General features: G+C 38.0%; 1 protein-coding gene across 4 annotated transcripts in view; it reads right to left on the bottom strand.

The window, feature by feature from the left end:
- Pde1a (phosphodiesterase 1A) overlaps positions 1 to 24,494 on the bottom strand; it is a 281,786-nt gene that overhangs the window by 184,554 nt on the left and 72,738 nt on the right. Inside the window, exon 1 of one of the 4 annotated variants that reach the window (XM_029470639.2) lies at positions 10,999 to 11,455. The exons of the other annotated variants lie outside the window; for them this stretch is intronic. Within the exon in view, the coding sequence (XP_029326499.1) occupies positions 10,999 to 11,051 (53 nt within the window). The 5' untranslated portion in view covers positions 11,052 to 11,455. Of the gene's footprint in view, positions 1 to 10,998; positions 11,456 to 24,494 lie in introns of those variants that run through there. 4 annotated transcript variants of the gene reach the window in all.

Here is a 24,494-nt window from a genome sequence, read left to right as displayed (position 1 = left end):
GTAGACTCGGTAAGTAGTTCAACTATCTCTGAACTCAGCACCTCTACAGAGTTGGGAAATAGAAACAGGGCAGGACTAGAAACTCAATGAAAGGCATCGTAGCATGTGTACCTGAAGAGCAACAGAGAGCCTATTCACCCATGTTGTCACCCATGAAATATTTAAAAATGAACTGGTATGTTCCTGCACTTATGCTGTCAACTTTCTTCCCTGGCCGCCTGTTTTTGTCTCATGGAGACTCTAACTTAGAACTCCACAGTCTCTCCACCCAACTCGCTAAGTTCCCACTGGCGGGTCACTACCACGCCAACCCCATGCTTCAAATCCCCCACAGCCTTTGTGGTGCACATCTGGCAAACCCATGCTTTGGCACAGGTACCTTTCTCTCTGGAACCCAGACGAGCCACCATGTGAAGGAAAACACAACATAAACTTAGGTCAGAAGCAACGGTAACCCAATCACTGGGTGCAGCAATTAAAATCCTAATCTTGTAAGCCTTCTTAAATCTAAATCCTCCGGTGGCAAATCCTGACAGATTCACCATTGAAACCAGGAGACACGCATAGCTACATCTTGTCCTCATGCTATCCAGTGTTGTCCTCTGACTTCTACATACAGGCTATGACACCTTCACACTCACATTCAGATTCACACATGAGTACCAACACACACAAACAAACACATGCACAAAAAGAGACACACAAAAGAATTTCTAAGAGGAAAATCATAATCAGAGGTACTAAGCCTAACAGATTTTTTTATTTAAAAAAAAAACTTTTTTATAAATTTTTCTGACAGGCTCACACAGTGAAACACACAGTTCTCCTGCCTTTGCCTACTGGATACTAGAATTAGAGATACATGTCCCCAGTTCTGCTCAGACTTTTTTTTTTTTTTTTTGGATGAGGAAGAGAAAAAATGGCTTCTGTTTTCAATAATTTTCTGATGTTATTAAGCACATTTTCAGATGTTCCTTTTCTAGAGTGTATTAATTCTATCATCCAAAGAAACAAGTCCACATCAAGCTCTGAACTAACATGAACTGGGAAAGCTTTAGAAACACATCAAAGCTTTCTATCCCAGGGCTTGGTGAACCTGAATGTAAGAGGCTCATGCTGGAGCCCTTTTTTGTTTGTTTATTTCTGTTTTGTTTTGTAAGCTGCGAATCTGACAGTGGCAAAAACACCCAGTCTGTGTGTCACCAATTCAAAAGAGAGGTTATTAAATTTGTAGCTTTTACCAACACATTTGCTTTTTGCAGTGATCCTTGGGACAGTTCAGAAATGGAAATCATTACCATAAGCCTATTATATAAAGAACATATTTGAAAAAAATTACTAAACCTTAAACCAAGAAACATGCACATTATGGCTGTGACTGAGCTACAAATCAAATCTGTATGAAAGAGTTGTGTGTCTGTTGCTGCTTCCAAAACTTAGTTTTCAGGTCACTGGATTAGTAGAATTATAATTGAATCACCTAAAATCATATAATTAATTATGCAGCTTCCGTTAAAATAACGAATTTCCTCAGGTTTCTTAGCAAGTTCCTTAATAAGGATCCATTTTCAAACGAACCTGGGGAAACATGGGTAGTTGCTATCAGGATAATAACTCCTGTTTTAGGCAATTAGGTGAGACTACTTTAAACTTTAAGCATATTAAAAGGTTTTAGCTAAGAATCTCAGGTATGCTGTCACCTGGGAGTCAGGTGCACCCCATCTGACCCATTACCCAACCAATACTGACCAGGACCTCACTGCTCTGTTAATAATTTTTTCCTGACCTCAGTAATCACTAAGGCAACCTGACAGCCTGGAAGACTAGATGATCTATTATCCCTTCGGCGAATGAATAAACTCTAGGTGGATGAAGGAACCGGATAATCAGAGAAACAAAAGCACCTTCAGAAAAAGCATACTTCACTAATTCACCCAATCCCGTGCACTTTCTTGTGTGTACTGTCTGTTGGCATCATGGCCTCCTCCCTGAGCTTGTTATGTAGCTTCTTGATCTTCCCAATGAGCAATGGCAACATGACTCAATAAGATTCATTTGAAGCCTACAAAAAAAAAAAAAGAAATGTTCCCATTTCTGCATCCTACAATGATGATGAGAATTTGCCCAGGCTATTCCATAGAGAGGTGTTAAAGATGAAATGCAAGAAAGCCAAATCCTGTAGCCCAGGGCCCTTATACCAGCCACCATGGAGCAAATGTTCCATTTGACCACAAGTACACAAGAAATCCCCCACTGAGTTCAAGTCCAGCCTTGTGAAAATCAGTGGGACCCTTCTTTCCCTTACCTTACCTCTACTCCAAGATAAGAGTCATGTTAAGCATTAAATTTTGGGAATATTTACAAACAGTAATAGATGATACTATCATCTTCAGTTATTGATTGACCTGGGTCCTCTTTGGCAGCAAGAGTTCTTAAATGCTGAGCTGTCTCTCCAGCCCCCATTCAGTGATATTACTTTTTACTTTATATTATTCTCTGTGTATGAGTGACTTCACTCTCCATATATACATGTACTACATAAATGCAGTACCCGAGGAGTTCAAGAGTATGCCAAATCCTCTGGAGCTGGAACTATGAATGGCCATGAACCACCATGTGGGTGCTGAGAACCAAACACTGGTCCTCTGCAAGAGCAGCAAAAGATCTTACACAAGGAGCCATCTTTCCAGCCCCTCTTTAAGTGATTTTAAAAACAAGAAAGCAAATGTCTTCTGCTATTGATCAACACAAATACTTATTTACATATTTATCTGAAAGACTGTGCTGAATGCATTTGAAGCCTTGGGGGAAGCACTTTCTTACATATGAGTCATGATCTCCTAAAAGTTATGAGAGATTTTACAATTGACTCTATTTTGATTCTAGCCTTAGGAATAATATATATATATATATATATATATATATATATATATATATATATTAATGTTTTTAGGAAAGTCAATCCCTCATTTATGTAATTACGATAGAACTTGGAGGAAATGTGTCAAAAGGATGCAGATGAAAATACCACAAGATCTGACAGTTACAAACAGCCAGAATCAGCTCAACCAAATAACGAGTGCTGTGCCGTGGTCCTATAAATCTGAAAAACTCCTTTGGTTTAATGTGTACCACGGAAACCTCGCTGTCAGAGGAAACATCATCAGTTGGCATCTTTGCTGGAGATCTCTAATAAGCAGTTGCTCACAGATTTTCACATACGCCTACTTTTTCCAAGCTTTTGTTTTAATGATGTAACTTAAAAGTGAGTTGATCTTGTAAGACTTTCTGTTCTTTCCTCAATTGGAACCCATAAAATTGTCACTGTCCTGTGTTAATGACAGACACAGCTTTACTCTTTCATTATTGTGGATTTGTAATCAATTTGTTCCAAACTCTTTGATCCTGAGAACAGTCAAATTAAATTGTAATTTTTTTTAAAAGCTGAAGTAACTTTATGCTAAAGCGCATAATTCTCTCTGCCTATATACAGCTGATCAGGAAATACAGAACCAGCAAATATCTATTTAAAAATTTATTCTAGGACTGAGGAGTTGGCTCAGTGAACACAAGAAGCCAAATTCAAATTCTCGCTTTATGGTAAAATGTCAGGGGTGAGAGCTCATGTTTGTAAGTGCAGCACTAGGGCAATGAGACAGGCAGAACCTGGAACTCACTGTCCAGCCAACCTCTACAGAACAGGAAGCTCCAGGCCTCACACAATAAAGTGGAGAGTCAACAACAAATAAGTTAATTAATTAATTAATTAATAATAGTCAACAAATGGTCTGTACATATGCACCAAGGACAAGCATACCTACACACACATAAACTTTCTCTTGCTTACTTGCTTGTTCTTTCTCTCTCTCTGTCTCTCTCTCTGTCTCTCTCTCTCTCTCTCTCTCACACACACACACACACACACACACGTACACAGACAAGCATGCCTACATACACGCATAAACTTTGTCTCTCTCTCTCACATACACACACACATACACAGACAAGCACACCTATGTACACATGTGTACATAGACAAGCATATCTACACACACATACAGGCACACACACACACACACACACACTCACTCACACACACACACACACACCTTTTCTAAAAATACCATCCTAAGATACCAGTCTTGAGTCACAAAAACACTGGAAATGGATACTAATCTAACTATGAAATCAAGCCTCTTCATAAGAAAAAGTAAGGCCCTGGGAGGACAGGAGTAGGAAGTACAAAGCTAACCCACAGAGAAGAGCGCTCATTCCTTCTGATGCACTCACTGGGAGGCTTTCCACTTCCAGCAGCTCCAGTTCAGGAAATGTTGGATTTTCCTCAATTAGAGCTCATGTCCAAGCAGCCGTAATCAAACTCGTAAATAAACTAAAGATTTCCCATGAGAACAAACTGTCAAAACTATGCTATGTCCAGGCACAAAACTGAAGAGGCTTGGTTTATAAATACTGCAGACATCTTTAAAGTTATCCCCCGTCTACAGACCCATGGGTCATCTTTTAACAAGCATCCATTGGTATGACTTTCTGTTCCTGATTTTTACTTAAACAAAATCCACAGAAGGCTAATTATTCAAAATGTAAGAATTTCCAGATGATGTGAGACCATTAAATAGATTATTCTACAGGCATAATCTTGATTTTCCTCATTTCAAACATTCCAGATCTTTGAAAAGCCATTTCTAAGTCATACCAAACTCCCAAAATAACCTCAAGCATCAGCAAGCTGTCTAGCCCGTGAAACAAGATGTGCACAGCTGAGAAGGGAACACTTTCCCATGCTTCAATCTGCTCCTGGTTCGTGGCGCCATAGCTTAAATCATTCATTTTGAACGTCATCCCTATCATGGTATTGTCTAGAGTAGTGCGTGCATACATTTCCCGACAGAGTATTGGATAACAGTTATTTCTTAGTATTATTATTAAGGCCTCTGATAAAAACAGCAATGGCAAGTTAAAATATATAATAAACTACAGTTTATCAATAGATATTGAGCACTTAAAAATTAAAGCAACTTCCAGTATGAGTAGGAAAATAAATAGGCACACTAATGTCCAATTATTTTTAATGATAACCATTACTTGTTTTGCTTTGACTTTTATAATTCATATTAAAGATCAATTTGTATCAACCTCTTGTCCTCTAAATACAATGACCTTTAGCTAGCAGCCAGAACACCCTTAAAGATGTTAACAGGAAGATTAATTTTTACTAAATATCAATTTTAGAATAGATCTGCTTGGTTGAGTAGCATCATACTCTATAGCAGTGGTTCTTAAACTTCCTAATGCTGTGACCCTTTAATACAGTTCTCCATGTTGTGATAATATCCCCCCAATCTAAAATTATTTCTTTGCTACTTCATAACTGTATTTCCTACTGTTATGAATCATAATGAAAATATGTAACATGTATGATGGTTTTGGTGACCCCTGTGGAAGGGTCATCCCCAGACAGGGGTCACGACCCACAGGTTTAGAACCAATCTACAGTTTTCCCAAACTTACATTCATTTCTTGGTACTGGAGAGATTTCTCAGGATATAAAAGTGCTTTGTGCACAAGTGTGAAGATCTGATTTTGGACCAACAGAACCCACAAGAAGCCATATGTGCTGGCATATGCCTGTAACTCCAGTACTGGTGGGAAGAGACAGGTAGACCCCAAGGGTTCATTGGCCACCAAGTCTAGTTAAAATGGTGAACTCTAGGGTCAATGAGACACTCCTTCTCAAAATATAAAGTAGAGAGCTTTAGAAAAAAATAGCTTATGTCAACCTCTGGCTTCCACATTAGCACCAAGCTTGGCCAGGCAGTCATACACACACACATACACACACACACACACACACACACACACACACACACACATACACACACACACATACACACACACACATCTCTGTTTTATAGTTTTTTTTCTACTTTAAAAGCAAAAAGTAAAAACCTTAATTGGAAATGGAAAGCTATTTTATTTATTAGCTACATTAGAAGAACAGCATCTCCATTTTTGAAAACTCTAATGCTAACTTTTCAGTGACTATCTCCCTTGCCAGTTCTCATACTGGCTTTCTCTATTGCTCCTGCTCTCTGTTTTTGAGATAGGGTCTCATGTTATCAGTATGCCTGGATCTTTCTTTTATTACTAAACACATTTATAAACATAGCTTATAGGCAAAAATGAGAAAATATATTTACAAATACAGAATGATATTGTGTTTATGTTATAATTTATATGTGATTCATATAGAGCCACATCCTATAGAAACATTTTGGATAAAAAGGATATTTAATATATTATACTATTTCATCAGTTGTCATTAATACTTAGTTATTTTCTATGTGACTTCCTATACTCTGATAAGATTTTACAATGTATTTTTTCAAAAGTATATATTTCTGTGGTAAGGAAGGAAGGTGCTCAAAAAGGATTCCAATTAGATGATACCAAATACTTAAGTATTTATAAAACAAAAACATCCAATAATGCATCATAAGTCCTTTAAATTTTCAAGTGAGTTTTTTATGATTTACACTATTTGTTCAAGTTATTTTTAGTTGTACCAAAAGCTCTGCAGGAAATGTATCTCTCAGAAATATCAGAATTACTGAGTTTTATCTGGACACCTTGCCAAGAGAAAAAACTAATGTAGTCAGGTGTCCCTGCCATATAATATAAGAATGTGTAACATGGGGTCCTACTTATAAGTGGGCCTTGATAGAAGTGTTTATACACTAAACCGTGGGAATAAACAACAATGATTGTACTCAAAAGTATTTTTCATATTAAATATGTGGTATATATTTCAAATGGACATGTATCTTATTTTGTAATATTATTTTTTTAAATCATAAACCGCAGAAGTTACCCAGTAGGCCAACAAACAGAATTAGGATCTTTTTATAGTTTTCCTCATTCCATCCTACTAGATTCGACATTTCTATGTGAACGGAACATGTGTGCCAAAAACACACTCAGAGTTCCACTGCTAACAGATACTTGTAAAAATAAAACTTTTGAAAACACATAAAGAGAAGAAACAACATGTTCTATGGGCTGGGAGACTGGGAAGATCTCAACCCGATTTTCATTAGTCTTTGGCCCTGGCAGCACCACCCTTTAGTGTCTCAGATCCCAGATGAATAGAGCAGTTCTCATTGCTAAGGCTGATGAAGAACTATTTGTGTAATTTGATTTTGTTTATGACTTTTTTAAATGGTACTCCTAATGGAAAATCCCCACAAAAAATAACTCACTCAATTTGGAATCCTGAAAGAGGTTCAAAGGTTGTTGCTTACAAACAACACAAATGTTTAACCTACAAGAATCCTTACAATTCACATTAACTGTCCACTTTTATGAATTACAATGGGAAAAATTCACATGCAATAAAATTTAATGGGAAAATGTGTGAAGTGAACCAGGGGCTGATCTCACAGCAAAAACTCACACTTATCCTCTACGTGACAAAGATATTCAAAGAACTTAGTTTTACAGTTTTTAAGGTTAAAGCATTTTAGGAGAAAGTTTTCTTGGTATCAGAGTCTAAGGTTGGTTCATCATATGATACTGGAAAAAGCTTACAAAACAATATGAATTTGATAATACAGAAAATGTTTCCAGCAATTATTTTGCTAGAGTTATACATGGGTCTTCCATGTGATTGTACTAAATTTTGTAATATAAAAACATAAATAGGCGGTTCTCAATAAGATGATAAACAAGGAAGAGATAGAAATGTCAGTTATCAGACCCCAGAGAAAATTCCCTTTGCTGATACAGAAAGAGAAGTTTAAAGGCCTACAGTCATGTGTGTGTAGAATGTCTCTCTGCCTAATGGTTGGGTTACCTCTTGGATTTTAATGACCCCCTGTACCTTTCTCCTGTAAATATTGAGGGGCACAAACTTGTGTTGTTGACTGGGAGCACATGAATATCTGTTTTGTGGTGTTATTTCCTTCCTGAAAAAATTATCATATCTTATTTCCTCTGGAAGTAAAGATTTGTCTTTTCTCTGTAAGGACACCTCAAGAACCATGCTGTATATTCAGGAAACATTATTTTCAAATCCTCAGGGCTCACCCCAAAGATCTACACACTATTCACGAACAAGATGATACGAATTCTGCCTTGGCCACTAGAGAAGTTTTGCTTTTGTTCCTTGGCTCACATAGTGTGGAGATGTATATAAATATATATTCTCATTCCAAGGATGACCTTTGTAAGAATGATTTGATAGCCTTACTATGAGAAATACTTTGAGAATTCTCATTGTATAATATCTGTACATTCTTAGAGACAGGATTTAAGTTATGTCAGACTCTTCTTAGTCCAGCCATGGGATGTCAGAGTATACTATGCATTATTCCAGGGCCTTTTTATATTTTCCTATTTAATGAACAGTTTTTACTTTCTTAAATCTATAATAATTATGCTGATGTAAAAATTGACTTTAACTGTCTCAAGAAAAAGAATTTTAAACTAATTTTGCATCTTTTCTCTAAGATCATTTAATTTATCCCCAATATGTCTCCCCAGGGTACTATTCCCCCCCTGTTGTGTTCTCCTATTTGAGTGTTATGCTCGCATATACATGATAATATCTCTAACTGAACTCAAAGTCTGCCAGAGAAGTACAGGTCAGCTGGATTAGAACCACAAGTTATTCAGGAGAAGCCATCCTACATAAAGAAATTTGGAATTTTAGAATGAAAGTTCCATACCTTACCTATCTTGCTAAACTTTTAATGAATTATTTATAAGCAGCTAGGATATCACATTCATGGAAGTTCTCTTAAATTTATGTGGCCCTAATGGCACATACGAAACAGATCCCCTTACCAAGTGGACTAATCACCAGAGGCAAAGCCCTTGAGGAGTGCAGAAACAGGCAGAAATACACTGAGTAAGAAACATCTGGAACAGTTCTCTAAGAAGAAAAGCTAGGCCTGCAAAAAAGATGTTCCAATGTGAGACTCGGAATATATACAATGTCTAAGGGACAAGGTACCCAGAGAAGAACCATAAGATAGGGCAAATTGCTGAAGACTGGAGTTTGCCTCAATTGCCAGCTTGCCTAAAACCACAAATAGCTTTGAGGAAACCGGTACCCAACTGCTCTAAGGAAGTATGGCTAACTACACTAAACTGTCATGTTCCTCTATCACGTCTTCACCATGCATAGTAACAGTAATGGCAGTGCCCACGTGCCTGTCGATCTCACTTTCCTTCACTTTCTGGAAACAACTGCCTAAGTGAAAGTACAACCTCTTGGTACTAATCAGGAGGATTCATCCAGATCACCAGGAACACGAAGAAAATATCTAAATTCACCATGTTTTATTCTAATTATTATGGCACAAAAGAAAAATCTTACTTTTAACAAAGAGCGAGTGCTTTGTATTTAAATATTGTAGCTATAGATAGGGTGAAGCCCACCAGCAAGGAACACCTGAGCACATAACTTACAATGAGTATAGAGGCTTTGGCACCAAACCATCTGCCTCCATCCCCCAAACTCCCACATGGGATTAATACACAGAAAAGATGGCCAGGTAGGTCTGCCTCTGTCCAACACACCTTGCCTTCTGAACAAAAAGTAGATTCCAGTTTGAACAGTTCCTGTAACTACTATGAACTTGAGAGAAAATAGAAAATAATGTATTAATATATTATTGTATAAATTATTTAATTATATAGGGTTGGAAGACCACTGAGGTGAATATGCATTTTGAGGATAATTTGGGATTTATGAACAGTTACAATTACAGCAGTTGCTTTGCAGTATTTACAGCTACACATTTAAGTAGATATGAATTATACCTAAGTCCATATTGGATTTAAGTGTAATTTACCTTCAAAATGTTTTAAAACAGATTTATATTGTAACTGTGTCATGCATTACCAAGGTATTCTATTTCTTTTAATGAGACTGTAAAAAAAAAATCTACTTAGTGCATAAAATGCACAGACTTTATGTAATTTCACTCTTTTAGATCCACTCATATTCAGGATGAAGTAATAATAAGGCCTGTTCTATAGATTTCTATTATTCTGGATTTAACCCTAGATCAACAACTAGTGGCTACAGCTTGAAGTTAGCATCTACTATTGTTAACACTTACTATTTTCTGTATCCTTACAATATTTTCAAGGAAAATAATAATAAGTTAATGGTTAAGACCTTTGTCTTAAAAGCAGAAATTATGTGTTCATTTTCCACCTACTTAAAAACCATTCATTCTCAAAGTTGAATTCTAAAGTATGTAACAGATAACTAAACAATCCAGCTAAAAATAATTAGGAATCAGTGCTGCGCCAGAGAATAAGCATTCACACGTGCGCGCGCGCACACACACACACACACACACACACACACACACACACACGAAATAAAGTTTAGCCGAACTTATTACACTATGCCCATATTTTCCTGGTTACACATTCTATATGCTACAGTCCTCCTCTTTGACCTACTCCTGTCTAACTGCTTGCCTAATATTCCCAAAGGATCTAGAAAAGATACACTCCAGCACAGTAGCTATCAAATTCAAATTTATCTCAGAGCACATTACTTCAGAAAGACATAGCATTTATAGCGCAGAAACCCTGCCCTTGAGTATAATCAGTTCAAAGAACCAAGCACAGTATTAGCCAATTAGTAAAGTGTGCAGCGGCACTGAGCAACAGGGAGAGATTGCACAACGTTTCAAAGTTTTCCCAGTGCTATGTCACTCATGTGCTTGAGCAGCTAAATATGTTTTTAAAGCATATTTTGAAGAATTGATAAAGAGTTTATGTACCGAGCTTCAGGGAGTAGAAAATAAAAGGATTTCTTCAGTGTGCATGAAGTTAAACTCCAGGCACCCTTTGCTGCTCTGCTGTTGTTTCGTGCCACATTCCTCCGGGTTGAAGATGAAGGACAGAGACCATTGTGGCTGACAGCCCCGGAGCCACCTGGGATGCAACAGGACTTACCGAAAGATGGGTCTTTGGAGGTGTTTCTTCCTGATTGTGACATACTCATCCATTTAAAGATGAAGATTTAACTTCTTCCTGGAAAGCGCTCCAGAAATCCGGGGGGGAGAGAATGTGGAAGTTATTGTGCAGCAAGGATCCCAGAAGGAAAAAGGAGTTTCCTCTTTCTCTTTTTGGGTGCTGGGAGAAAACTTCCCTGTTCTCTGCCAGCTGGGCAGTGTGTCCATAGAGGCCACATAAGACAGGCACGTTGGGGCACTCCCCCACCGAGTAGGGTGTGCAAAACCCACCAAGAGTCACGTTGATACAGGCAAGGGAAACACACAGGACCCTCAGAAACAGAAGAAAACAAACAGAAACCTTCCTACCCCAATCGATACCCAGGTGGGAGCTCCCCCTAAGTTATTGCAGCCATGAGAGCTCTCCCTCCATGTGCTGGACAAGCCGGCAAGGCTAAGTCCCTCCCTGTCTTTAAAACAGCCTGTTCTGAGGCTCAACTTTTTTTTCTTCAAAATAAAAGTTGTACAGCTGGCTAAGCAGTCCCAAGTGAGTGCCTTCTACAAGCCGGTTCTGTTAAAATAAGAACTGTGTATGAATTACTGAGGAATGATGGGCTGAAGTTACACAGCTGGCTTTGCTTCAAGAGATTACAATTATTTTACAATGTTGCTTTCACACTGGATGAAGTGTGGGGACAAGACATCGGTTTTTGGACACTCACAACCTAATAATCTACACTCAGGCAGAGGTTGAAAATGTCATTTCAACTGATAGAAGTCCCTGTGTGTTGGCCAGAGCCCAGAAGTTAGCAAAACAAGCATTGCTCAAGTGTATTAGTGAAAATGTACCCAGACGCTGCTGTCCTGAAATGCAGCTCTTTATCTATGAAAATAACACTACCAAAGAGAGAACAAGACACAAACACATGTACATACAAATAAAAAGACAGGTAAATAAATAAACCCAAATAGTCTGGGTGCATAATATTTTATAGTATGTGGGATTTTTAATTTTATAACAAGAGAGAAAACAAACAAGGAGAAAAGAAAACCATGAACCAATTTGTGAGCATTCTTTCATTAGAACCTGAGGCATTAACTCTGTGAACAGTAGCCCAAGTTACAGAGAGCAGAAATTCTAGTTCCTCAAGGTAAATTATTTTGAAAACTTTCTTGAATTGTTATTTAAGCTCCTGGTGGCCCAGGACGAGGTCATTAAATTTCAGAACCAAGGTTTAGTATGTAATTAAATGAGCCATCTAAGAGCATGATTAAAATGTTTTAAAAGTGCGTGCCATAAAGGGAAAGGTAGGGAGTAGCCATGGTTTTGGTTGAATGATCCATAAAAAAAGCCTAATCTAAGGTCTCAAAGGTAGGGAGCTATTTGCAGTCGTGTGCAAACACTTCAGAGAAATAAGACCACCTTCTTCTTTCTGTCACCAAAGGGCGATGAGACTTATAAGAACTACTGATTTCATCAAGAAGTTCTAATCCATACCAGGAAGTAAAAATCAGGCTGAGAGAGCATTGGACCAAAGATAAAATAAGTGTGCGATCCACCCCTGTCTGGTAGTGACTCTGGGGCAAATGTCTTGCCAGTCTGGACTCCAGTGTCATTGCTTGTAAAATGATGTTATAATGTTAATCAAATTCTGTAGTTTCTTTTGAGATTTTTGTGCTTATTTTCTTCCTGTAAACAAACTGTCATAGAAATTATGATGCCTATACAACTCCACATGAAAAGATTATATATATATATATATACACATATAGATATATATGTATATATATATATATATGGATATTTTGTTTACATTGTCCACCTACCCACCCACCCTCTCCCACCTCCCTTCCCTATGCTGGAGCATCGATCCTTCACAGGACCAAGGGCCTTCCCTCCCATTGGTGCCAGATAATTATATATTCATAATATATTCATGCACATATACTGATAGAGAAACATCAAAATCAGTGTGTCCATCCTTAGCAAAAGCACTCAATCATGAACTCACATGACTTCTTACATGGCAATAAGTTAAGTATGGAGATCATTCAAACTCACACCCACAGGCAAACCTCTCCAATGCACACTCTACTATAACCATATGTCTTGGTTTTCTTTGTCCCATAGGAAAGTACATAAACAATAACACATTTTTGACATTTCCCTGGAGGGACTTTTGTATTTGTAGTGGCATTCTGTCTCCATAGTAATGGTTTATACTATTATATCTCCTAAGTCCATCTACCTTTCCAATAGAAGTGAGTCGTGTGTGCTGGCTCAGCAGTAAAGAGAACTTACTGCCTTTCCAGGGGAGTTTCTTAGCAGTACCCACAGCCATCTTGAGCTCCAGGTTCTGGGAACCTAGTGCTCTAGTGTGACCTCTACAGGCACTCACACTCTGGGCACATACCTATATGTACCCACGAATGCATGGATACCACCCACACACATACAAATAGAAAATAAACCTTTTAATATAATATGAGATGAATATTTTCATGACCATAATGAAAACAACTCAACATAGTGGCAGTTAGCATTAAGCTGAGTTTCTTCTAAATCCACATTATTATTTGCCTCAAACTCAAGACTCAGTCATCAGCCGGAGAACTTAAAGGTTTTTTACACTGATCACAGAAAAGCCAATGTAACTTTAATTGTATTCAATTTACATTTTTAAAATTTAAATGACTAAGGGAGTCCGGACAGACTTGCATTTATGTTAAGCACATCATTTGAGCCCAATATTCATCTCAAAGAAAGCAATGAGAACATCCCTAAGAGAATAAATTGCAGTGATTCTCTGCTCCTACCATATACGTCCTGGAGACTGAACTCAGGTCATTAAGCTAGGCAGCATGCTTCTCATCTACAAGCTGAATCATCTCAATGGGTCCCAAAGCATATGATTTCATTTATTCTTTCCAGAGAATATTTAAATTTGATTTGGGGAAAAGAAGTGGCCTTTTTCTAGCATTCAATTTTAATGTAGCATCCAGTAAGATGAAAAGCACTCATTGTTAAGTAAATTACAAAAGTCTATCACTTTTATTAATACAACCATCTACACAAAATAGTAAAAGCTGGGGTGCAAATAACCAGGCCAAATCTCTTATAAACTAGGCTGAATACAATTTATTAAGATTTTTAATAGGGCCAAGGTCAGAAATAGTATTTGTTTTTTCCTAATGTGGTAAATTAAATGCAGCTTGTTTTGCTTAGCATTTTAAACTATGCATCCACGCATATACGTGTATACAGACATATGTACACACCACATATCTTTATACATGCTTATGTATATACTCACACTTTTTTCATATATGTGTGCATATAGATGTATATTGATGCATGCACAAAAATTGACGCAGCACGATTAGAGGTCTTCACAGTCAGTGAAAAGGGAGGATGTGCTCAAACACCTGGCTGAAACATCTGTCTTAATTATTGTGTTTAGTGAAAGACATGGATCCACCTTTGTGATAGTCCCAGCCAGAAGCACCCTGAGAGCATCATGGTGTATTCTCTTAATCACTATGGAAACCAAGTAAACAGTTTGCTCTCTGTCTGTGATGCTGAAGTCCCAGACATGCAATGTTAGAAGGCCAGTGGATACTCAGCTACCCACCCAAACAATGGAAAATGAATTTATCTGCAAATGGTCACTTTATCTGCATTGTGTCAAGTCATGTCAGTCTGGGAAGAAGTGTGTGCTGTTATTTCATTAAACAGATTTTAATGAAATATAATATCACAAGTTACATATTTCAGGAAGTGTTAAGTAACAAATGGAAAGGAAGGACCAAACAGCACTTTAGCTTGTGTTACTGTATTCAGACATTTGCTTAAAGAACTCTGCACCTTTAAGTTTTGTTGTCCCACTTTCCACCAAGTCCAAAGGTATGAGGGCTTCAGTGAAGTCATTTCCTACCTTTCATTTTGCTTGATATATTGAACATGAAAGGTGAGATGTACAGTGGTACTCTCCTGGAAAATCACCCAGATCTTGAACAGAACCCCCAAAGCAGAAAAGGAAAAAGGGATGCCGTGCTAGCACTAGCATATCTTTTACTTGTCATATCTACAGACTTTGCAACAGTCATGGGGACCAGTCCATGGTCAATTACATCATGAGTGAAATGGCAGAGGGCCACTTCTTCCTGATGCGCTAGCCTGGTCTCTGCTCCTCTACCACTGAGTAGAACTCACCTCAAGGAATGAGCGGAATCACTGACAAAGAACACAGATCTCGCCCATGCTTTACATAAGGATTTTCACAGCTTCCATGTTGTAAGTCATTTTTGAAACTGAATTTCTTGCTATAGATTTCACAACAGATTAAAAATCTGGACTTTGATCCCTGGTGTTTCCTTCCTGAACCACACATGTTTGTTTTTGTTGTAGTAGTTTTTCCTCCTCCTATGTGGTGAGTAAATACTCTGCCTCCTGTCAGAGTTCTTTCTAGTCTAAATTCTACCTTTTCTAGAGAACTCTAGAAAAGGAGAACAATCACCTCATCTCCCCTGGGTGCACTCTTTCTTCTCCTAACCACTGACTCTTCTTAAATATTAAGACATTGCCCCTCACATCCCCAATACTTTTTAAGAGCTAGCCCAGGAAACCCTGTGGATCCCTGTGATAATCATTGGTACTGACCAATAAATATTTTTTTACTGAGATCTGAGTGGAAGCTCTATTTTTTTAGAAAGATTTTTGCCCTAATGTCAAGGAGCATGTATTCAAACCCTAGTCCTAGCAGCAGTTGTCTTTGCAATACCCTGTGTTGTCAGTGTCTTCTTGAGAAACTTGAGCCCAACAAAGGGGTTGGGCTACCTATCCTCTGAGATCCTTTCCTGCTGTGATACTCTACGATACTCCCACAATGCAATGCCCAACCGCACATAAATTCTACAGTCTCTTTTAGCATCTCTTAACCATACCTAAGTCATATGTACCACCAGAACACTCCATGGATACACTACTCAAATAAAAAAATAGACCGCAGCATCTGCATTTGTTCAAACTAGGCCACTTGTCTCCTTAGAGCACCAATTTGGAGCTAACCTTACTAGTGCTAAGAAGGCCAGGATTAGTACTTGTCCCTCCTAGGCATGGCATATAAATATGCTCAATAGTCATTTATGAAGTGGACGTGGATGAAATGGTCATTAATGCTACTCTTCATCTTATCTCAACAACGTTTTCCTAAAAATTGAGTTACTTCTAGTCAAAGAGCATTCTTTGAGGTTTCTTCTATATGCTGCCTTACAACAATGTGGCACAGAGTTTAAGGATGTGGGTTTCTGTGATTTGGAGTTGGTGGGATACTGGTGGCCTCAGAATCACACCTGCAGGTGTTTACTCTTCTCTATAATCTCTGATGTTTGCAACAAGGCTGCTTTGTCTGTCTGGTCACTTGGCTCCATACAAATGTCCAAAGCTAAATTCTGTGGCTGCTAAACTCATTTAAGTCAATGTAGGAATTAAAGTCACTTAATGCTTAGCCACTCTAAGCTTCACTAGTCCTAGGAGAACTGTCATTCATCTATCTCATGTAGAAGCAATTCTTTAATTTACAGAAATGCAAGTTACATCTATGAAGAAGCAATTACTCTATTGGAGTCTGTGTAATATCCCTGGCCCCTTGCAGTGGGAACACTAGAATAGACTTCCCCTTTATCAGCTGAGTCCTAAAGTCCCCACCAGACTAATAGGGATACCTGAGCCTTATACCCACACAGGCCCTTGAAAAAGGTTTGAGACCAATCATCCTGTACTATAATTTTTCCTCTGTGATATGTAACTCCCTAAATCACAGTGAAATCCCCTTTGCTTCAAGTTTTTACTTCCAACCAAACATGTTCAAGGTCCAAACACTCTGCTCACGTGTACGAATCACCTTACATCTGAGCCCGCTCCCCCCCCCTTGTTCAAAACTTCTTCAGGTAAGAAGCAGGATGCCTTTTTACACCCTTTGTAGTAGAACAGGTCTTATGTCCTGGGTGTCCATCATCCATTATTAAACAGAGAGCAACAGAAACACTCGAGGATATTCAAGTCTAAATGCCTACTTCATGAATATTAAGTAGAGCCTTCAGAACTTGGGAAGCTTTTTCAGGTGTGAACTGGACCAGGGTATCAGAGTGATGTTGTAGGAACTTTAGTTCTTAGGGGATTCAGCAGCTCCAGTGGGGTATCAAAGTGAGCTGCTTCTTTGCCTTGCTTTTTGTCTTTGCTGATGTCAGTCCCACCCTTGCATGAGGCAGATGAATGCCTCTGAATGACAGAGAAAAGGTCACATTCATCCAAATGAAAGAGGAAATAGCACATGGCTCCCATTACATTATGAAATTTTCTAATTCATTCAAGTGGGTGCACAGTGATAACATCATACAGTGACATTAACATCTGCCCAATCAGGACCCCGTCTCCTGCTCAATCAGGCCCCCACTTCCTTGTACCCCTTCTCCACACAGATCTTCTGATTCTCCCTCTTTTAGTTCCAAGCCATTGTTTCCCTTGAGCATTCTACACCTTCCCTGCCCTCTCCATCCACACTGGTCCCTTAGCTTATAACTGTCTGTTCTGCTTATTGCTCTGATTTTAGCTGCCTTGACAACTGTACAGGCAGGTGCCTCTCCCAACAGCCTATCTGAGTTTCATATGCCTGTATCATGTCTTCAGTTCCTCACAACACCACACTCTGAGTCTATGACAATCTATGTAATTATGTGTGCAAGAACTTATCCATCAAGACTCCAAGATGCACTGAAGGAAGAAGGAAGCAGAATGTCTAATCCTCTTGACTATATCAGAAGAAAACCTAATTGAATTATACGAAAATGACATTTGCCTCATATGTGTAACTGTATGTCCCTAAGAACAGACTTGTGTCGATTCCTTGTAATGTTGCAAGACATTTTCTGATGCACAATGTGTTTCATCTGTCATCACACTTCTTTAAAACAACAGTCTTGTGTACCTGAGAACAAGTACAATTTACAATTGGATCTGGGTCCGGTCTGTGCTACTGTAAAACAGAAGGCTTGAAACAAGGTACATGTAAGATCAAAATTTTATTTTCTCACAGTTCTAGAAGACAAGAAGAAAACCAAGGTGCCTCCACCTGGTGAGGGGAGAGAGTTTCTGCTGCAGCCTCCAGTGACAGAAGGCAAGGTATCCAATCACTGCCCCAGATGCTTCCTTTAAAAGAACATTTATTCCATGAAGGAGACAGAGTTCTCCTGTAATCATCTCTTAGAGGCCTCTTATAAACTACTCGGGCCACAGCTCAGTTTCAGAGAAAACACACTCAAGACATGCTGATATTAAACTTGACAGCACATTTGAGGATAACTCTGTAAATGGTTCCCAGTTTTACTAAAAACTGTTGTCCACTTTGGGAGAGGCAGATTGTATCTGATGAGCAATTTCAACAGATTCTCTTCACCTGTGTATCAAACCTAAGGTTTAAAACAAATGTGTCAGACGTACTTTCCTCAGCAAGTAAGAGAGGTCGGTTTGTGTCAAGGGAAGCTTTAGTCCCCCCAATTGGCTCGGTGCCAAGTCAGTTGTGTCCATTGCAAAGGAGAAGAATAGAACCCGGTCAGCTAAAGTTTGATTGGCTTCAATTAGCACTCTCCCAGGTTCTGACAGCCACTGATGCTGCCAAGGAAAGTGCTTCCTTCGAACAGTGTGACATTTCTCAAAAACATCAACAGCAACAAAGGAAATCGTTCAAAATAGATTCTCATAGCCAAACACCCACTGCTCGCTGTAGAATCAAGCCATACTTAAATCTCCTATATAAAGAAATAAATCTTGAATATTGGGTAGTTCAGGAAACATTAGACATGGGAGCCTCCTCAATGTAAGATTCCCTTTGAGTGAGAGAATTAAAGCAGAGGTGGTTAGACAGGCTCTTGAAGGATGAATAGATATACTCAACAAGCAGGCTTAAGAGGAAAGGTTAAAAGTTTTCTAAGGCCCAAGAACCAAGCAATGGTATGTAATTGGGAGCATGCATTACCCTGAAGAGTTGAAGAAACTTTCACCCTCAGGCTGGAAATGAGGGAAGTGAGCCATAAGCCATGACAGTTGGAAACCATGTGAGTCAGAGTTTTCATCACTCCTCAAAGTCCTTATTTGTAATTCTTCAGTCAGTGGAAAATTCTTCAGAAGCAGCTCCACGGTACTACTGCTCAGTTTCCAACTGTACAGTCTATTCCTCACTCGTCAACTTAGCTTCAGTACTGACTCATCACTATCAACTCTAATCTGTACTCTAAGCCTGCTTTCAAAATAACTCTAAATTCAATCAATTTTTTTTCTTTTTCTTCAAATTTGTCTTAAAGTTCCAGTAATGCCTGTGAGTCAAAGACTCCCACCAAGAAATAAATCGGTGATGATAAATGGAAAGTTCCCGAATGCTAACCTATTGGCTTCTCCAGGCATTAAGAATTACAGAGCATTAGGGATGGTCATGACTCACACGGGCTTTGAATAGCAGCAACCACTGATTTTTTTCATCTGGAGGTGAGAGACATGGGAATCAAACTGAGCTTTGCCCATGCTAGGCAAGCACACTGCCAATGATCTATACTCCCAGCACCTGACTGTCAGAAGGATGCATAACAGGTCCTATGGACGTACCCAAATGTATACAAGTAGGTCACTACCACCACTATCTTTCTAAGACAAAACATGAGTTACACATTCAAGAGTTACACATACAAATACATATATAAACCAGAAGTGTCTGTAGCCTTACATCTATTTCTGCCTCAGAATAATCTCCTTTTAGCTTCATATTTCCTCTTCTCTTGTACTTGAATATTTTCCTCACTCCAAATCCATGTAACAATCTATCCTTGCCAAATTCATCTCCTGAATTATCATCTTATTTTTATAGCAATTCATCATGGCTAATTGCTCTCTAGCATGTTATAGTTAACAAAATGTGTTTCTACATGCGTTTTATTAAGCTCTGAATTCAAATTCCCAACACAATTTCAGCTGGCCAATGCCATTTCCCAAGTCCAACACTCAACACAATGCATTCCAGTGCTAAAACTGAAGCACAACTAACTTTGAATAGCCAAAGCAAAGTCCTAAACAAAGAAAGTAGCACAGAGGTGTCATAATTCCTGATCACAAATTATACTTCAGAACCACAGTAAAAAAATCTGTATGGCATTCACACACATACACATGCATGTGCACACACACACACAGACACACACACACACACACACACACACACAGGTGAGTAGAATAGAATTAGAATAGGGGATACAGAAATAAACCTACATTTGGACAGTCAGCTAAATTTTGACAAAATGTCAAAAATATCCACTGAAGGAGAGACATATGGTGTTTCAAAAACAAGGTATCTGGAGGAAAAACTGAGACTAGATCCACACCTCTCACCCTGTCCAAAAAGTATACTCAAAATAGATCTAATATCACAAAGGTTGTGAAATCTGATACTGTTATAAGAAAGCATAGATAAAACTTGGTAAACAAAGACAACACCAATAGACATGCCAATGTGTGTAGGAAAAACCCACAAGACCTCAACTTTACACAAAGTGTGGTAGGCAACTAAGGAATTCTTGGAGTAGAAGGGGTAGTGTTCATGGGGAAGAGCATAATTGCTTATCTAGCCCTGAAAACACATATTCGGGTAACATTATACAGACTGGATAAATTATACTTAGGGAAGTATATGCATGTGCATATATACATATATACATTCAATAACAACTAGTAAAAAAAAAAGAGGCCATGAAATTGAGGGAGAGTTGAAGGGGCATCTGAGATGGCTTAGATGGAGAAAAATGAAGGGAGAAATATTATAATTATAATTTAATGTTGTAAAATCTCAAAAATAAAATGAAAAACATTCAAAATAAAAAAAAATGGCAGTAGTATAGACGTAGACATGGACCTTTTGAAAAACACCCGAAATGCACAGGCATGTCTATTGGTATCTTCCTTGTTCATATTTGGGTAGCCATGTTGGTGAGTCTTTATGGAGGGAGCCATTAGCTGAGCACAAACTACATACCAAATTCCAATGGCTCTATAGACTTTATTTCAAAGATGTCTCCCCAAACCAAATTCAAACACAAGTTAACAACACAGCTGTAGAGAGTTAATATGCTTTTCAGAAACTAGAAAAGCAAGAATTTAACCCAGGGCTGCTTTCCACACAGTCTATGAATTTGAATCCTGGTTTCTCTCACTACTGGCCTTGCTTCCCTGTCTCTACTCCTCACAATCATTCTGCATTCTACCTTCACTTTCTCATCTTGCTCTTGTTCCATGAACAACATTTTTCTAGTGATAATCTCCATGGGTACTATTAATTCTAAAAGTCTTAAATTTGTGGAAGTCTGAATTTATCCCCAGGTGATCTACTAATATAGAACATTGCCTCTATTTTTTCTTATTCTTTATATGTAAAATTTATTATGAAATATACATGCAGTCAGAATCTAGTTTGTGAATATAACATTTCCTTTTTATATATTTTTAATTAAGTATTTTCTTCATTTACATTTCAAATGCTATCCCAAAAGTCCCCCAGACCGTCCCCCCACACTCCCCTACCCACCCACTCCCACTTATTGGACCTGGCATTCCCTGTACTGAGGCATATAAAGTTTGCAAGACCAAGAGGCCTCTCTTCCCAATGATGGCTGACTAGGCCATCTTCTGCTACATATGCAGCTAGAGACACGAGCTCCAGGGGTACAGTTCATACTGTTGTTCCACCTATAGAGTTACAGACCCCTTTAACTCCTTGGGTACTTTCTTTTGTTCCTCCATTGGGGACCCTGTGTTCCATCCAATAGCTGACTGTGAGCATCCACTTCTGTGTTTGCCAGGCACCAGCATAGCCTCAAATGGATGGACCTGGAGGGTATCATCCTGAGTGAGGTAGCCCAATCACAAAAGAACTCACATGATATGTACTCACTGATAAGTGGATATTAGCCCAGAAACTTAGAATACCCAAGATACAAGATACAATTTGCAAAACACATGAAACTCAAGAAGAACGAAGACCAAAAAAGTGTGGACACTTTGCCCCTTCTTAGAATTGGGAACAAAACACCCATGGAATGAGTTACAGAGACAAAGTATGGAGCTGAGATGAAAGGATGGACCATCTAGAGACTACCATACCCAGGGATTCATCCCATAATCAGCCTCCAAACGCTGACATCATTGCATACACCTCTATTTTGAATACACACAGTGCTCCAGTTTGAAGCTCGTGGATGTCTATTTTTTGACCTTGAAGTAATGAGTTGTTACAAATACAATCACAGATCCCTGGAATGTGAAGGAACCTTCAATATCTATTTATTGATTCCCCAACCATCACACAGGACAGTCTTCTATTCTTCTCAAGATAGGTTCACACTTAACAACCAAACTAGAAGTGAGTCTACATTTCCTGAGCTTCTTACCTCAAGATCTCACAAAGTCATTTCAGCTTAAAGGCAAGTGCTCTCCATGATCCAACTTCTTCACCATATAGCCAAGAAACAATCTACTTCAAAACTGGGGCATCATATACTCCTTTCAAAGTATCCTGGTTTAACTTGTTTGTCAACTTGATGAATTGTGAACCAGTTGTCAGGAAAATAATATTAACATGTACTCCCTCTTCCTTAAAAAGATATTTTCTAAAAGCTATTTCAATACACTCCAGTAATTTATGCATATCTATAACAAGACAAAAGTAGAACAGAATAAAGATACATGGAGGTAATTGTTACCAAAACTTAGACAGCAACTATTCATCAGAGAAGAATCATTTATTAGAAATGCTGCAGTGTGGATTTAAATAATGAAGAAGAAAGAAGAAGAAGCAGAAGCAGAAGTAGAATCAGAATCAGAATCAGAAGCAGAAGCAGGAGCGGGAGCGGGAAGGGGGGAGGGGAGGGGGAGGAGGAGGAGTACACATGTAAATTGTAATGTAAATGTAAAATGTAAATTGAAGTAATATTTCTATGAATATTATATTGCATCATATTAATTAGATTTACAATATCTCCTGAACATTTATTATTTTTATAATAAAAGATTGTAAATGGTAAAAAAGAAAGAAATCAGAAAAACGTGCAGAAGAGTCTAGTCAAAGGAAGAAATAATGCAGGTGAGAAACCACCTTACCTCAGAGGAAGCAGCAAGCATCTTGGTATGACTTGAGGGTATACGTATGAAAAGGTAAAAGGGAAAGGCTAGAGAATCATAGCCTAGCTTTCATATTCCATACCAAGGAGGTGAAACTCTAGCTGGCCGTCAGCAGTGGACCACTGATGCTATTGTCAGAGAAGAAAACCATCTGCTTTATTGATAAAAGCACAGCGTATGGTTTCAAGGATGACAGTTAAGAATGCAGAGGTCTCTGTCAAAAGTTTGTGGCATGGTCTAGTAATATGTTGACCCTCAGCACATAATTTGAATATGAAAAGATTGTTTCACATATCTTCATCTTCATTTCATTTTTAGTTGCTAATTTGATTTCTAGAAAATCAAGTTCTTAGATGGTCTCTGCACCAACCACCTAAAGCCAGCAGTCTACAAATGTTCTTTCAACCTTGATTCCTATGAAAAATTAATTGTCCTGTGTTTTACTGGTGTAATAAGTACATTATATTGGCTGACTTGACAAAGAAATCAAAACTACTTGTACTACAGCAAAGGATACATCAAGAAGTCTAACGGTAGGTAAGTTCTGTGGAGTGATGGTATGCTATTAGTTATAGATGACATATATCATCACACAGTCAGGAATCTATTCCTGCTAATTATATTCAGAAACTACATATTTTCATTAATTACAGTAATATTCTGTAATAAATACCATTTTCCTTATCACTTTTTTAAAAAGACACATTCCAAATAAAATTGCTGATATTTGGGGAAATAAATGAACTACACATAAAATTTAAGACACACTCAATAATTTTATATAATTTGAAATTTCTAAATTGTCTAGGTTGTCTGTTTCCCAGTACTATTTGTCTAAAAATACCTCTGCCTAAACATTAGCAATACTGATCTTGCTTCTGTCTTTTTCCCTCCTCAGAAAAAAATGTTCTTCAGTACCAGATGGCAGGTTTATTCTTATACATATAAAAGTCCCTTATACAAAGTCATTTCATATAGAAAAAAATCTGTAAAGGGAGTATTGAGAGACAGTATTTGATATGTGAAAAAAGGAAAGTTACTATATACCTTATGTTTTTGATATATATTACAGGTATTAGTATGAACTATTATATATATATATACATATATGTTTTACATATATGTATATATACACACAAGTATGAAGGTAAAAATTCATTCACAGAATGATGGCAGCATATCAAAAAGACTACATGAGTCAGCTTAAACAGCTTTCATGTTGATATATGAAATAATTTGAGCAGCAATGTAAGTGACAGAAATGTATTGATTAAAATAAAATC

Source organism: Mus caroli, unplaced genomic scaffold (assembly GCF_978045245.1).
Source record: "Mus caroli unplaced genomic scaffold, Mus_caroli_1 scaffold_2, whole genome shotgun sequence".
NCBI classification, from domain to species: Eukaryota; Metazoa; Chordata; class Mammalia; order Rodentia; family Muridae; genus Mus; species Mus caroli.
This window is presented reverse-complemented; position numbering and strand designations above follow the sequence as displayed.